Source organism: Phyllopteryx taeniolatus, chromosome 3 (assembly GCF_024500385.1).
Source record: "Phyllopteryx taeniolatus isolate TA_2022b chromosome 3, UOR_Ptae_1.2, whole genome shotgun sequence".
NCBI lineage: Eukaryota > Metazoa > Chordata > Actinopteri > Syngnathiformes > Syngnathidae > Phyllopteryx > Phyllopteryx taeniolatus.
The window spans coordinates 22,406,069-22,420,241 of NC_084504.1; the positions used below are offsets into that span (position 1 = coordinate 22,406,069).

The window sequence follows — 14,173 nt, forward strand, 5'->3', positions numbered from 1 at the left end:
TGTTGATAAATGGCTTTTGCTTTGCATAGTAGAGTTTCAAGTTGCACTTACGGATGTAGCGCCGAATTGTATTTACTGACATTGGTTTTCTGAAGTGTTCCTGTGCCCATGTGGTGATATCCTTTACACATTGATGTCGGTTTTTGATGCAGTGCCCCCTGAGGGATCGAAGGTCACGGGTCAATGTTGGTTTTCGGCCTTGCCACTTACATGCAGTGATTTCTCCAGATTCTCTGAACCTTTTCAGAATCAGAATCAGAATCATCTTTATTTGCCAAATATGTCCCAAAAAAACACAAGGAATTTGTCTCCGGTAGTTGGAGCCGCTCTAGTACGACAATTTACAGAACACTTTGGAGACAGAAAGACATTGACAAAAAAAAAAACAGTCACTGAGCAGTAAAGTTATCTGGTAATGCCGGTACTTTTTTTTTTTGACAATTGTGCAAAAAGATGCAGAGTCCTCTAGCACTTAGAGCAGTTCGAATTATATTATGGACAGTAGATGATGAAATCGCTAAATTCCTTGCAATTGCATGTTGAGCAACATTGTCCTTAAACTGTTTGATTATTTTCTCACGCACTTGTTCACAAAGAGGTGAACCTCGCCCCATCTTTGCTTGTGAATGACTGAGCAATTCAGGGACGCTCCTTTTATACCCAATCATGGCACCCACCTGTTCCTAATTAGCCTGTTCACCTGTGGGATGTTCCAAACGGGTATTTGATGAGCATTCCTCAACTGTCTCAGTCTTTTTTGCCACCTGTCCCAGCATTTTTGCAGCCATAAAATTCAAAGTTAATGATTATTTGCTAAAAACAATAAAGTTCATCGGTTGGAACATTAAATATCTTGTCTTTGTAGTGTATTCAATTAAATATAGGTTGAACATGATTTGCAAATCATTGTATTCTGTTTTTATATATGTTTAACACAACATCCCAACTTCATTGGAATTGGGGTTGTAATTAACTTAATATAATATTAATCATATTAAGTTTGGTAGCATTGTGAGCTCCTCATATCTTGATTGAAGGCAAACAATTTGGGAGTTGGATGGGGCGTGTCACTGTTATGCCATTTTAAAAGATGATACAGGTACATCTATCGTGATTTTCAGTTTTAATACTGTATCGTTACAGCCTTAATGGTCATAGATAACCAAAATGTATTCTGCCGGACATTCCAATACACGAATAGATGAAAGCACAATAGGAGTGCAGTGCAGGTGCACTTTCGACTGGTCAAGTACACTCTTAAATGTTCAGTTCATTCACGCAATACAAGGCCATGGATACTCAAATTTTAAGAGGCATATCCTGTAATTTCAACGGCAAAAGCACGTCAACCAAGGAAAATTGCCACCACAAACTGGCTCAAAGTAATTTGGCAGCATGGTTTGTTTTCACTGCCTGCTGGAGGGATTATTTTCGCAAGGGCAAAGTGCTCACTAATAATGATGACAACAAACTTGTGAAGGAAAATGGAATGAGATCAGCCTTGTGGTTTTATATAGCGAATCTCACAACTACTGTTTACTTACTGGAAACTGGGAGAAAAACAAGTTTGACCATTATATTTGTTGGATTCTATTCTATTAATTCGCAAAAAGGTCTCATGCTCAACAAATAAGATTTAAAAAATCTGTGAACTAAAATCCAGAGAAGCAATTTTGCATATAAGAAAACTTACTTCAATTGATGAAAAACAAGTGTTAGGTTTACAGCTGAGAGCATGTTTGGTGGACTGTTTTAGGGAAGGATTAAGCGCTCAGTAATTTTGATTATCGCAAAAGTATAGTCGCAATACCACAAAATCGTATGAGAGCAAAACATCCATCCATCCACCCATCCATTTTCTTTACCGCTTATCCTCACTCGGGTCACGGGCTGCTGGAGCCTATTCCAGCTATCTTCAGGCGGGAGGCGAGGTACACCCTGAACCGGTCGCCAGCCAATTGCAGGGCACACAGAGTCAAACAACCATTCGGACTCACATTCACACCTACGGGAAATTTAGAGTCTTCAATCAACCTACCACGCATGTTTTTGGGATCTGGGAGGAAACCGGAGTGCCCGGAGAAAACCCACCCAGGTACGGGGAGAACATGAAAACTCCACACAGGCGGGGCCGGGATTTGAACCCCGGTCCCCAGAACTGTGAGGCAGCTGTGCTACCCAGTCGCTCGCCGTGCCGGCGCAAAACAAACATTTAAACATATTTTGGGAGTGTGCATTCTTCTGATTTCACCATATGACCATAACATTTAAATACTGGATCTCCATCCCATTCACTCATCAGATTATTGCCAGGAAGGTGCCAGATGTTGCGGCATTAATATGCCATAATACCAAGTCCTGCTTATCCAACCTTTCAGAACTCTAAAATAACACTCATAGACATTAATGAGATGTAATTATACGCCAGGTTCTAATTCAGGGCAATCTGGGGATAATTGCATCCACGGCTTTTAACACTTGGTCGTCAAGTTGGCGGGTGAATGACTTTCCCTCTGCCTCTCTGTCTGCCTGTGCCCGTCTCTCTACAGTCGACAGCGGAGAGTGAACTATCGCACCTATCCACTCTGGTCGGCGACCTAATGAACATTTCTAAATGGCCATGACCAGCTGGTTAGGAGACTAATGTAGCAGCTATTAGCCAAAGTGGTTGTTTCCACACTCTCAGACACACACACACACTCATATGTGGACTGCAGTATTAGAGAAAGAGGAAGTGAGGGCGAGGGCGGACATTTTCACCGTCTTTCCCACCTAGACACACATGTAGAGTAGATACACAAAGATGGGCAGTCACAGCCACGGCTTGTTTATGTTTCACATTGTGCAGCAAACAAACCATGCGACAGATTCTAAACCATTAGAGCGCTTATTAGGGCCTCAAGGTGTGTGTGCATCTGATTAGGAAAATTCAGTTTTAACTCAAGGTCTCAGCACTGCGGTTGCAGACCACTGACCATTGATTATTCATAGAGACTGTGATTGGGTCCATTAATACGAGATTAGGGGAGGAACTGATGCTCACTTGGTGTGTGTGCATGTGTACAGAAGGTGAATTGTAATGAATCCGCAGCCTGTGTTTAAATAGAGTCCATCAACGGGCTCGGTATAAAATAGGTATTGAGTGCATAAAGCAGACTGAGTAGTTAGAGAGTCAAAGTTGCAAATAAGCTAAATGTATACCGGACATGAGCCTTCGATAAATCCAGAGGTACAAGTGCCTTTTGTTCAAATATGACCAATAAGATTAAAACAATAAAATTTGGAATATCTTAAACGCTGTCGTTTACAGCATACCGTAAGATTTCCACTTAATAGCATTTGTTCTCCAATTGAAACTTAATCTGGGTAAATGGTGCTTAAATGTTTAAATCACATTTACAGGCTGTCAACTCATCTGATGTTCTTCACATGGTCACCCTTCGTTTGAATGAAAATAAATTGGAGGCAAATGAGAGAAAAAAAAAAGACTGCCAACAGCGACACAAAGACGGTTGCTGATGGCGTTGTAGCGCCCCCAAGTGGCTAGTACGATAACTTCGGGCAACTCGCACCAAGGTAGCTGCTACTCTCACTTTGAGAGCCAAAATAAATTATACAACTAAGATTTTTATGAGAAACAAGTCATCATTATAGATATTATGATAGCGATAATACTCATTGGCAGCAGAGATCATCGACACAGCAGATGCTTCCACTGCTAATCATCCTCATCATCATTAGCGGCATCACCATTAATGTCCTCATTATCACATGGAGGAAGATTGCTGTCGTATTTGACCTACAGGAGGTAAAAATACTGTACAGCAGGCATTATGTTTGAGTAGAGGATTGAAATGTACTGTAAGAAGAGCTACGACAAACATACATACACACACATATATACGTGAAGTGTACTTTTGCAAGTCCAGGATTTTATTAATGGGGATAAGCTGGAGTCCATTAACCTGGTAGGTTTGTACAAGGTTTAAGTAGTAGTAAACCTTAAAATCCCAAGCAGAAGATTAGATTCCAGAAAGGCCCTGCTATGGCAATGATCGGCAATGCTATAAAGAGGATTACACACATAGCCTATCGACGGGCAAAACTTGACAGGCTTACTCCTTAGGTTAAGCCTCAACTGTGCACCTGCACATGAAAATTATAATACCATTCGAGGTTCGGGGCATGCCTCCAACTTGATTAAATTACTTATATAGAGACAGGCAGAACAATGGAATGGTTCTACAATGGTAGAAAGTACAATTAATCCGTGTATCTGTTGCCATTCATACAACACAATTTCAAGAAAACCCCTGCATACTTGCGGTTCGGCATTTGTTGATTTATTTTTGGAACCGATCATCTGTTAAGTCACCAAAAAAACTGCAGTTTTTGTGCTTAGGTGAGGCCACAGCAATGATTGTATTTCCTTGGCACCATCTGATGGCATCTTGGTGCCAAGGAAACAAGTTGAAGTGAGTTGAGGAGTTTCATTTAGACAAAAGGCAAAAATCTATAGGCAATTAAAAACCCTTGGAAGAGGGGCGTCAATTGCAGATTTTTTTCGAATGGAAAATATGTGCCTTGGTTGGGAAACACTGAATAAAAAAAATAAAAAGATGTGTTAATTGATGTCATGACATTGTATTAGTGAATATAAACGTTTACTTACCCAAAACAGAGGCATTAATGTGGACAAAAGTTGTAAAACTAATTTCCGCTGCAATTAAAAGTGTTAGTTATTATCATTTAAAGACCTTTTTTCTAAATACATTGAAGAAGATAATTGCTTCAAGGATTTGTTGACATTTATTAACAAAACTATCTGATAGTGACAAAATGTGTTTGCTATGTTGATAGCCGAGCTTTAAATGGCTAACATTGAGTTATGTTAAACTAATACATGTTAACTTCGAAATGGCAGTAAACACTTACCATTCGGCAGCAGACTGAGAGGAACGAGTTTGATTCTCAGACACGTCAGAATCTTCTGGCTGTGGTGGCTCAAACTTGTAGGGATGTGGTTTGACAGGCTGCCCCTGGAAATGCCCCCATGTGTTGACATTAGAAAGTTGGTAGATGAAGTAGCTTACATTTTTCAGGTTGTAGTCATGGTATTTGATTGACAGTTGACAGTTGTGTAAGGCGTGGGTTCAGTGCATTCAGCGGACACGGCCACGGCATTTGAGAGCGACAACAATAGCTTGATTTTTCACCATTTTGAAGTCTCATTTTATAAATTTGACAATGTTTTTAAATCACTCAAATTAGGGCTGGACAATATATTGTTGTAAGTGTAATGTAAATGGGGGAAATATTCACGTTGCAGCGTCCTGCGCAATGTTGGTGTAATGATATGCAGTCAATCAGCTGTAATATTAACAAGTGATCAGCAAACGGACCTTTTTGGAAATGCTAATATGATTAGCACCAATGCTACTGTAAATATAACCCATCAAACAATACACACGGAGCAGTCAATTGTTAAATATTTTTTTGTATGATAACTATGAATGAGGACACGGTAAACAATTACACGCCTGCATTTACTGTAGCGCTCTTCAGAATGTGACAGACGAACGCATTTCACATTAGATTACATTGGGGGTGGGGGGGCACGGCATAATTAAAGGGACAAACTTCAGGTGTACACAACAACATGTTTTGCTTAAACTAATGCACTCAAATATAGAAATAGTAATGCATACATTAAAACATGGGTGTAAAATAACAGATTGATTAAAAACAGATGAATAGTGTAAATGGGCATGAAAATAAATTATTTTAACATCATGTCAGGAGTCATGGCTGGACGATTGCTCAATACTATAGTTCATTTAAATACAGGTAGACTTCATACAAATGCCTTCTCATACTTTTGTGCTCTACTGAGCATAGTTTTTCTAGAGGGAAAAAGAGAAACGTCTGCTGGTTTTCACGTTGCGTGTACAACCCCAATTCCAATGAAGTTGGGACGTTGTGTTAAACATAAATAAAAACAGAATACAATGATTTGCAAATCATGTTCAACCTATATTTAATTGAATACACTACAAAGACAATATATTTAATGTTGAAACTGATACATTTTACTGTTTTTAGCAAATAATCATTAACTTGGAATTTTATGGCTGCAACACATTCCAAAAAAGCTGGGACAGGTGGAAAAAAAGACTGAGAAAGTTGAGGAATGCTCATCAAACACCTGTTTGGAACATCCCACAGGTGAACAGGCTAATTGGGAACAGGTGGGTGCCACGATTGGGTATAAAAAGGAGCATTCACAAGCAAAGCTGGGGCGAGCTTCACCTCTTTGTGAACAAGTGCGTGAGAAAATAATCAAACAGTTTAAGGACAAGGTTCCTCAACGTACAATTGCAAGGAATTTAGGGATTTCACCATCTACCATCTAATCTGTAAACTAGCTTCACATTCCAACAGTTACATCCAACAGTACATCGTGACGTCACGCTGTCCGTGGTGCTGAATATATGACGTCACTTTATCGCCTTTCCTACCGACCCCCCCCCTCCCCTCCCCTTCCCCCAACCCGCCGGTTTTGTGTTGTGCTTACCGGGCTAACGGAGCTAGCAACGAGCGGAGGGTCCTCCATCAGCGGGCGGCGGAGAAGACCGCAGGCGGCCAAAGGGGAAGCCAAGAGCGAGGAGGGACCGAATATTGCCAAGCGAATAGGGGTGCGCTGACACACCGGAACGAGTTCTCTGAAAGGCTGTAAAATGTCCGACTTTGACAGCAACCCGTTTGCGGACCCGGACTTCAACAATCCGTTTCAGGTAACCAACTAGTAGTAGTAGTAGTTGACAGCCGCATTATAAAAACCGGTAGACGGGATCCTCGACGGCTAGCTAACATCAGTATACGCTTGTAAGCTATCGTAGCTTACTCGCTAGCTGTGTTAGCATCATGGACATGCACTGTGGGGTTACAGTTAAAGAGATTTATCAATGTTCTTGTTTCGAGGTTACATATTCATTTTAAAGATAGCGGTCGCAAGCTAATACTTACTGTTTGTCTGTATGAATGTCCCTAGCTAATTGTTGGTTTTCCCTAGTCGCTACATGGCTAGGTAGCACAACCAGCTCCCTAATAAGCATTGAACGCAACTCTGGGCCTTCAATATTGGAAGCTAGGACTCTATATCCTAGCTTACCATAATGGACATAAACTGAGTGCTTACCGACCGACATTGAATGTTCTTGGCTTCGAGGTTGCATATAAATTGTCTTGGTTGTGGTCTTGCTTTATCCCAGAGGTCCTCCAACATGTTTGTACGTTTGTATTGTTATTACCGTGCCAATACATTGTGAACAAATAACACCAACCACCCACTCACCAGCCCCCTTTACTTTAATAGTAAATAAACTGCAGTTAGTGTACTGGTTGTATTTATATAAATTACCTTATGGTGCATTCTTACATGTTGACAAAGTTGATGTCAGCTCCTCATCAGACCTAAACAAGTTTGAGGGATGCTGCCATCGATATAAACAATAGGTAGTTAGGACACGCCCCCTTGACGCCCCGCAACGTTAAAAGTTTCCATCCATCCATCCATTTTCTGAGCCGCTTCTCCTCACTAGGGTCGCGGGCGTGCTGGAGCCTATCCCAGCTATCGTCGGGCAGGAGGCGGGGTACACCCTGAACTGGTTGCCAGCCAATCGCAGGGCACATAGAAACAACCAACCATTCGCACTCACAGTCATGCCTCCGGGCAATTTAGAGTCTCCAATTAATGCATGTTTTTGGGATGTGGGAGGAAACCGGAGTCCCCGGAGAAAACCCACGCAGGCACGGGGAGAACATGCAAACTCCACACAGGCGATTAAATGGGATTGAACCCGGGTCCTCAGAACTGTGAGGCTGACGCTCTAACCAGTCGGCCGCCGTTAAAAGTTTCCTTCCATCAAAATTCAGTTTTTCATGCTGTTTTATGCATCACGTAGGTCAAAATTAATCTGTGATCTGGTTTAATTTTGACATCTATGCGGTTTGTTGATTTGAATGCAAAAGACGATAAACGCATCAGGCTTTCAACATGAGCGGATCAGATTTCCGTGTATTTTATGACGTCAAAGGTTCACTCATTATACCGGTCCACTTCGTGGTTGCTACACGCCCACTCATCTCGGGGAAAAAAATTGCTGGGTGGCAACGCGGCTGTGTCTCGTGCAAAGCTTAAACTTTGCAACGAATTTTACTTGGGTGGGGGGGGGGGGGGGGGGGGGGGGGAGTTTTGACATGCACACACACACACTGTCTGAATTAATAAATCAATTTAGACTGTGTGTGTGCTTATTAATTGTTTTAGTTAATTGTATTTTTGTAACTTGTATTCAGTACATTCTTTTATTGTATATATATTCCCATTTTTAAAGGCAACAAATAGATTTGGAGAGTAATACACAACATTTCAGCAACACAGTAGCCCTATATAGATAACATTTATTTTAACAGGCTACTGTTGCGGGCTTGCTTAAGGTTAACTAGTGAGTGAGGTATGCAATCAACTTAAACTGACATTAGCACCTGCTCTGACAGGCTGTTATTGTAATTTATTAAGTTGACTAACAAAATATTTTGACTAGGAGTATTTCCTTTATGGTTTGTAGTAAATGCAGCTCTTGTGTTGCATCCCATTACATGTGCAGGGGAATCTAATATTATGGCCAGTGACTGTAATTTAAACTCCCGTATATATTCCTCTCCATGTTTCAGGATCCCTCAGTGACACAGGTGACCCGGTCTACTCCTCCCGGTGGTCTGGAAGAATACAACCCCTTCACAGATGCCAGAACAGTGAGCTGAACTTCGGAATTCTTCTTGTTATCATTAATATTACTATTCGTGTTTGTGTGACCTCATTCTATACGCTTTCATCGTATCCTCTCAAATCTCTCAATCCTGGCGGACTGAACTGACAAAATGAGACTGTGGCCTAATTACTTCGATACTAAGAGATTGTTCCTGCTGGTTTTCCAGGCTGCCCCTGGAAATGCCCCCAAGTCTGCTCCAGCACCTTCGCAGAACACACAACCTGCCATAATGAAACCCACAGAAGAGCCCCCAGCTTACTCGCAGCAACAAACACAGGTACGAAATTGGTTATTTGCTTTTATTATTATTTGATTGACCCAAACATTTTATGTGCCTTTTGTTGGTTCATCTGCAGAAAAATAGCAAAATATTTTGCCCCACTCCTTCTTTCTCACCTGTAGCACAAACCTATAGGTATTACTGTTAGACTCTCCATCAGTATTCCATAAGGATTCTATCCATAATGAATCTTGAAGGCAAACACATGATTTTTCGATTCTGAAACAACGCAATACAAACTTGCCTGATGGGAAATGTCAGTTATTTCCTACGTGAACTCTGTGTGAATTTTCTAGGACCAAGCACGTGCTCAGGCTGACTTGCTGAGAAGGCAGGAGGAGTTGGAGAGGAAAGCAGCCGAGCTCGACCGCAGGGAGAGAGAGCTGCAGTCTCACGGAGGAGCCGGTCAGTAAGTTCATCAATCCATCATTGCTCTGTCACTGAAACCTTTGAGTTTGATTAAATTGTAGGTACCGTAATTTCTCTTGTATAATGCGCATTCCCCCCCCCCAAAAAAAATTGTCAAGTTAATCGTGAGCAATATACATAGGTATAGGGAAAATGAAAAAAAAAATTCACATTTTATAAATGTATGCCGCCATCTAGAGGTTGTGAAAAATTAAAAAATAATAGCAAGTAAATAAAAAGAAAGTATTACATTCAAATAAAGTGCTTAACTTCAGAATAATTAAAATACAGATAATACTTCATGTGGCGGCACGGTGACCGACTGGTTAGAGCGTCTGCCTCACAGTTCTGAGGACCGGGGTTCAATCCCCGGCCCCGCCTGTGTGGAGTTTGCATGTTCTCCCCGTGCCTGCGTGGGTTTTCTCCGGGCACGCCGGTTTCCTCCCACATCGCAAAAACATGCATGCTAGGTTAATTGACGACTCTAGCGGCTCAGAAAATGGATGGATGGATGGATTAATACTTCGTTTTGGTCATATGGGTAGAAACAAATGCATTATACATAGGTAAAAGGGTTTTCCAGAAATTTGAGGTTAACTTTTTATTATACATGGCTGCGCATTATACACGAGAAATTACGGTCTTCGAGAAGAACAAGTGTAAGAAGCAAACTGAGCGCTTTAAAGCCGAATGTGCCAATCAATGTTAAGTAATACATTTCCGGGTTCAAATAGAATTGCTTTTAGACAGTCCTGTTGATCATGTTATTCATATTTTAACACCATTAGACCAAGGTGGCACCTAACAATTGATCGATTACAATGGAATGTGGATTTAACAGACTAATAGGGAGGAAGGGTCGTCCGTTAACTTGAAGCACTTTTTTCATGGCCTAAAACCCCCCCCCCAGTACAGTACAAAATTATTGCTTACTTTTCTCATCTCCATTAGATTTGGATGCCATAGAGAAAGGCTTGACAAAATCAACTATATACTGTACCAAGTTCAAGAGACGAAGCACGATGAGTAAACTCGAGTAAACAACAGCCGTAGATATGACGCGCCTCTTTTGAGCTGCGTACCTATGGCGACGCTAAATTAATGTCCTTACATTGCCTTTGATGGTAAGGTCATCCCTGCCAACATGGCCGCCACGTTGCCACGTCAGTTAGCACGATCTAATCTTCGTATCTGACAACAGCGGCACAACCCGGAAATAGGGGTACTAGTCACTGTCTGGTGATTGCGCCAGTAAACAATGGCGATCAATTCTGGAACTAACTGACTTTTTCCGTTACAAAGGTGCATTTTGAGTTCTAAGCGGTCACTATTTTCTGCCCATTAAATCCGAAGTCTGTTGTTTCCAGGTCTGTTAAATCAAGGTTCCACTGTACTTCAACATTGCGAGGCTTCAAATAGCATTTTTCTCTGGGGGAAGTGGCTACTGAGCTTAGAGTGTCATCACCTGATCGCTTGCTTACTTGAGTAGAGTTGGCTACTTTACCCACCCTTTCTCTACATGAGCGAGGAATCATCCATGTTGGGGTTGTGTTGGCAGGTCGTAAGAACAACTGGCCTCCCATGCCTGAGAAGTTCCCTGTAGGTCCGTGTTTCTACCACGACATCGCAGTGGACATTCCCATCGAGTTCCAGAAGACGGTGAAGATCATGTACAATCTCTGGATGTGTAAGTGAATCCCTTCATTTGAAGAAGCGCTCTTCACTTTACACGTCCTTTCGGTGATGATTCGTCTTACTGTTTGCCTTTCCACCAGTCCACGCCGGCACGCTCTTTGTGAACATGTTCGGCTGCTTGGCCTGGTTCTGCGTGGATCCAACCCACGGTGTCGACTTTGGCCTGGCCATGTTGTGGTTTCTGCTCTTTACGCCTTGCTCCTTTGTCTGCTGGTACAGACCGCTGTATGGGGCTTTCAGGTGAGCGAATGCCCCGGGGGATCTTGAGGCTTGCTTCCCGTGGCTGGACACAACTGTATTAAAAAACACAATTCAAACATACTAAAACACACTTTCAAATACATTGTAAATGTATTTAAATCTAGGAAACTAAAGTAATTGCAAGCATAAAATGTATGCAATTAAATTTTGCCTCTGTCTCCACTACAGGAGCGACAGTTCTTTTCGCTTCTTCGTATTCTTTTTTGTCTATATCTGCCAGTTTGGAGTTCACGTGCTACAAACGATCGGCATCACCGGTTGGGGCACATGGTGAGGAAGTTTGACACCTGTGTTCTACAGTGTGTGCTTGAAGTTCTGACACATTTCCGGTCATTGTTGTTGTTTGTCATGCAGTGGCTGGATCACAGCGCTAATGGGCCTGAACAGCAGCATCCCGGTGGGCATCATCATGCTGCTCATCGCCGCACTCTTCACCACACTCTCCGTGGGCTCCCTCATCATGTTTAAAAAAGTAACGGACTCTTCCTACGCTGATGCTCTCTTGGCACAGTGGTTGGGAATCACTGATCTATCGAATAGTAGGAACCCACTCACAATGAAATCTCAGTTGATTTCAGTCTTAACACGCAATGCAAAACGCCTTAGACCGGCTAATGAAACTAGCATTGATGTTGCGCTAGTTAAACATTTAAGAAATGTGTTTGAACACAAACGGTGTTGAGCAAATAATACAGCACTCACAGGCATATATTCTTTATCTGCTGCGAAAAACAAATAATGCTGCAGCTTACTGAGTCACTTAGTTGTGAAACTCTTCTTCATTTATTATGTACTGTACGTCTGTAAGTTAATTCCAAGTTTCTGTGTGCAGGTACACGCGCTGTATCGGACCACCGGTGCCAGCTTCGAGAAGGCTCAGCAGGAGTTCGCCACCGGCGTCATGTCCAACAAGACGGTCCAGACGGCAGCGGCCAACGCTGCGGCTAACGCTGCATCCAACGCCGCCCGTGGGGCCTTCAAGCCTCATCCATAGACACACGCACAGAAACAGATGCAAAAATCTGTCCCTGTTCAATCACCCCCAATTTGCTAATGTCTCCAAAAAATGTCTTCACTCCAAATCTAAACTCATAACAGCTGCCTCTTACCCTGCTTCGTGTGCGTCCCAACCCCGAGTGAGTCACGCTTTGTCCTAGTCATCTCTGTCAGTGGGATTTACAACCCCACACAAAATAACCCCCTGTTCACCTTCTGATTGACTGGACGGGTCAGTAGCTCCGCAGCGAGATTGATTGACGGCATGATGTGTGCATGTTCAAGCACACTCAACAAGGTAGCTAATTCATTAGCGTTGTGTCTGCTGGAAATGTGACCTGCATGTCCAATGGCTGTTTGACAGACGCCTGGTAAAAGGGAGGACGACTCAAAAGACGTCTGTGAGCGTGTGTGACATCATTTGTCTTTGTAGCCTGTCACACGTTGAAAAAAAAATAATAATCTAAAGCTGCTATCAATCTGGATGTGGCCTCTTGCTGTTTTCGAGTTCCTTCTCATGAAGGGAATTCGCACGAGACTCAGCAAACATGCTGACATAAATGGATTTTTTGGGGGTATGAGTCATGTGACCTGTTTTAAAAACAGAATAATTGGTATGTTTAAAAAAAAAAAATAATGTATCCCAGTGTTAAATGATTGCATGTGGCTGACTGGTGCACATTACCCCGCATACAGCGATGATCATGTTCGTTTGGCAACCTTTGTTAAGCCAAGGCACATTTTTGTTTTGAAAACACACTGCACACCACTGAACAAAAATCTCACGAAAAGCATACACTGAAGTATGGACGATCCCACAAGTTCTTCCATCTAGTGGAAGAGCATTTAATTGTTCTGCCTGTCACTGGCATAGATAGTTAAACAAAGATGCATTATTTGCAGGAAATAAATTGTAATTTGCAGTAATCCTGTGGCCATTTGTGTCAGAATCACTGTGTTTAAAAGCTGTACAGACTACTGTCACCAACTGGATTTGTGTTGTACTTCTGCAGCCCTTGTTATGGGGGGGTGCATGCCACACGGCAAATGACCGAAATTGTTGTTGTTACAAATGTTGGACTGAATCTCAACCATAGTACTGGAAGGCTAATAGCGACATGAATATGCCAACACTAACCATAGTATTTCTTTTATTTGGAGTTTTGTTTGAAATTTGATAGTCGTTAGTTGTTCTTATTTATAGCATAATTTGGTTTTACATGTATTATGTGTTACGTGCATCAAAAGGGGTGCTTGTTTTGAAGGTATGACTGAATACATAAGACAAATCCCGCAAGTGTTATTCTACTGTATGTCCTCAAAAGCTGTGAGAAATCTACCAAATGTTCATTGAGATTTTTCTTTTCTTTTTAAATCTCAGTTTGTGATGTGCTCTTTTGCCATACTTAACGACATTGAAAGTCGTATTGTGCAAGCCAGTCTATATTACAGAATGTGTTTAAACAACAACAAAATGACGTGTTTTAGACCATGTTACTTCACTGAATTAAGAGAATAAACTAATTTAAGAGGAATACCGTACTTGTACATTCTGTAAAGTTGATCATTTGATGCCCCCTTTAGGAATCGTGTGTAAAAAGAACATTTAATGCACTCTTGTCTGGCCTTTGTCGCATGTGAAATAGTTTTCAGTTTTGTATATTTATGGTATTAACATGGAATAAAGATTTGAAAGATA

At 41.8% G+C, this 14,173-nt stretch overlaps 2 protein-coding genes across 6 annotated transcripts in view; one reads left to right on the forward strand and one right to left on the reverse strand.

The window, feature by feature from the left end:
- The window catches only part of LOC133475182 (homeobox protein orthopedia B-like), an 87,804-nt gene extending 76,647 nt beyond the window's left edge, over nt 1-11,157 (reverse strand). Inside the window, exons 1-2 of one of the 3 annotated variants that reach the window (XM_061767660.1) lie at nt 11,031-11,157; nt 4,936-5,039 (exon numbers count right to left, since the gene is read on the reverse strand). In XM_061767660.1, coding sequence (XP_061623644.1) covers nt 4,936-5,039; nt 11,031-11,105 — 179 coding nt within the window. In that variant the 5' untranslated portion in view covers nt 11,106-11,157. Of the gene's footprint in view, nt 1-4,935; nt 5,040-7,420; nt 7,713-11,030 lie in introns of those variants that run through there. The other 2 variants (XM_061767664.1, XM_061767665.1) reach the window with 2 other exon arrangements.
- On the forward strand, nt 6,534-14,173 carry scamp1 (secretory carrier membrane protein 1). 3 transcript variants are annotated; one of them, XM_061767657.1, is made up of 9 exons: nt 6,534-6,794; nt 8,737-8,817; nt 9,001-9,111; nt 9,411-9,519; nt 11,081-11,209; nt 11,298-11,457; nt 11,647-11,748; nt 11,833-12,017; nt 12,311-14,173. In XM_061767657.1, the coding sequence occupies exons 1-9, from the start codon at nt 6,738-6,740 to the stop codon at nt 12,424-12,426; spliced, it is 1,050 nt and encodes a 349-aa protein (XP_061623641.1). In that variant the 5' UTR covers nt 6,534-6,737; the 3' UTR covers nt 12,427-14,173. The 3 variants fall into 3 exon arrangements, with proteins under 3 accessions (XP_061623641.1, XP_061623642.1, XP_061623643.1); XM_061767658.1 differs by having other exon boundaries at nt 11,833-11,950; XM_061767659.1 differs by having other exon boundaries at nt 11,833-11,875.

Coding starts and splice junctions, on each gene's coding strand:
- scamp1 (XM_061767657.1), top strand. CDS start 6,738: ATGTCCGACTTTGACAGCAACCCGTTTGCGGACCCGGACTTCAACAAT. Junction 8,818..9,000: donor CCTTCACAGATGCCAGAACA/GTGAGCTGAACT, acceptor CTGGTTTTCCAG/GCTGCCCCTGGAAATGCCCC. Junction 11,210..11,297: donor CATGTACAATCTCTGGATGT/GTAAGTGAATCC, acceptor CCTTTCCACCAG/TCCACGCCGGCACGCTCTTT.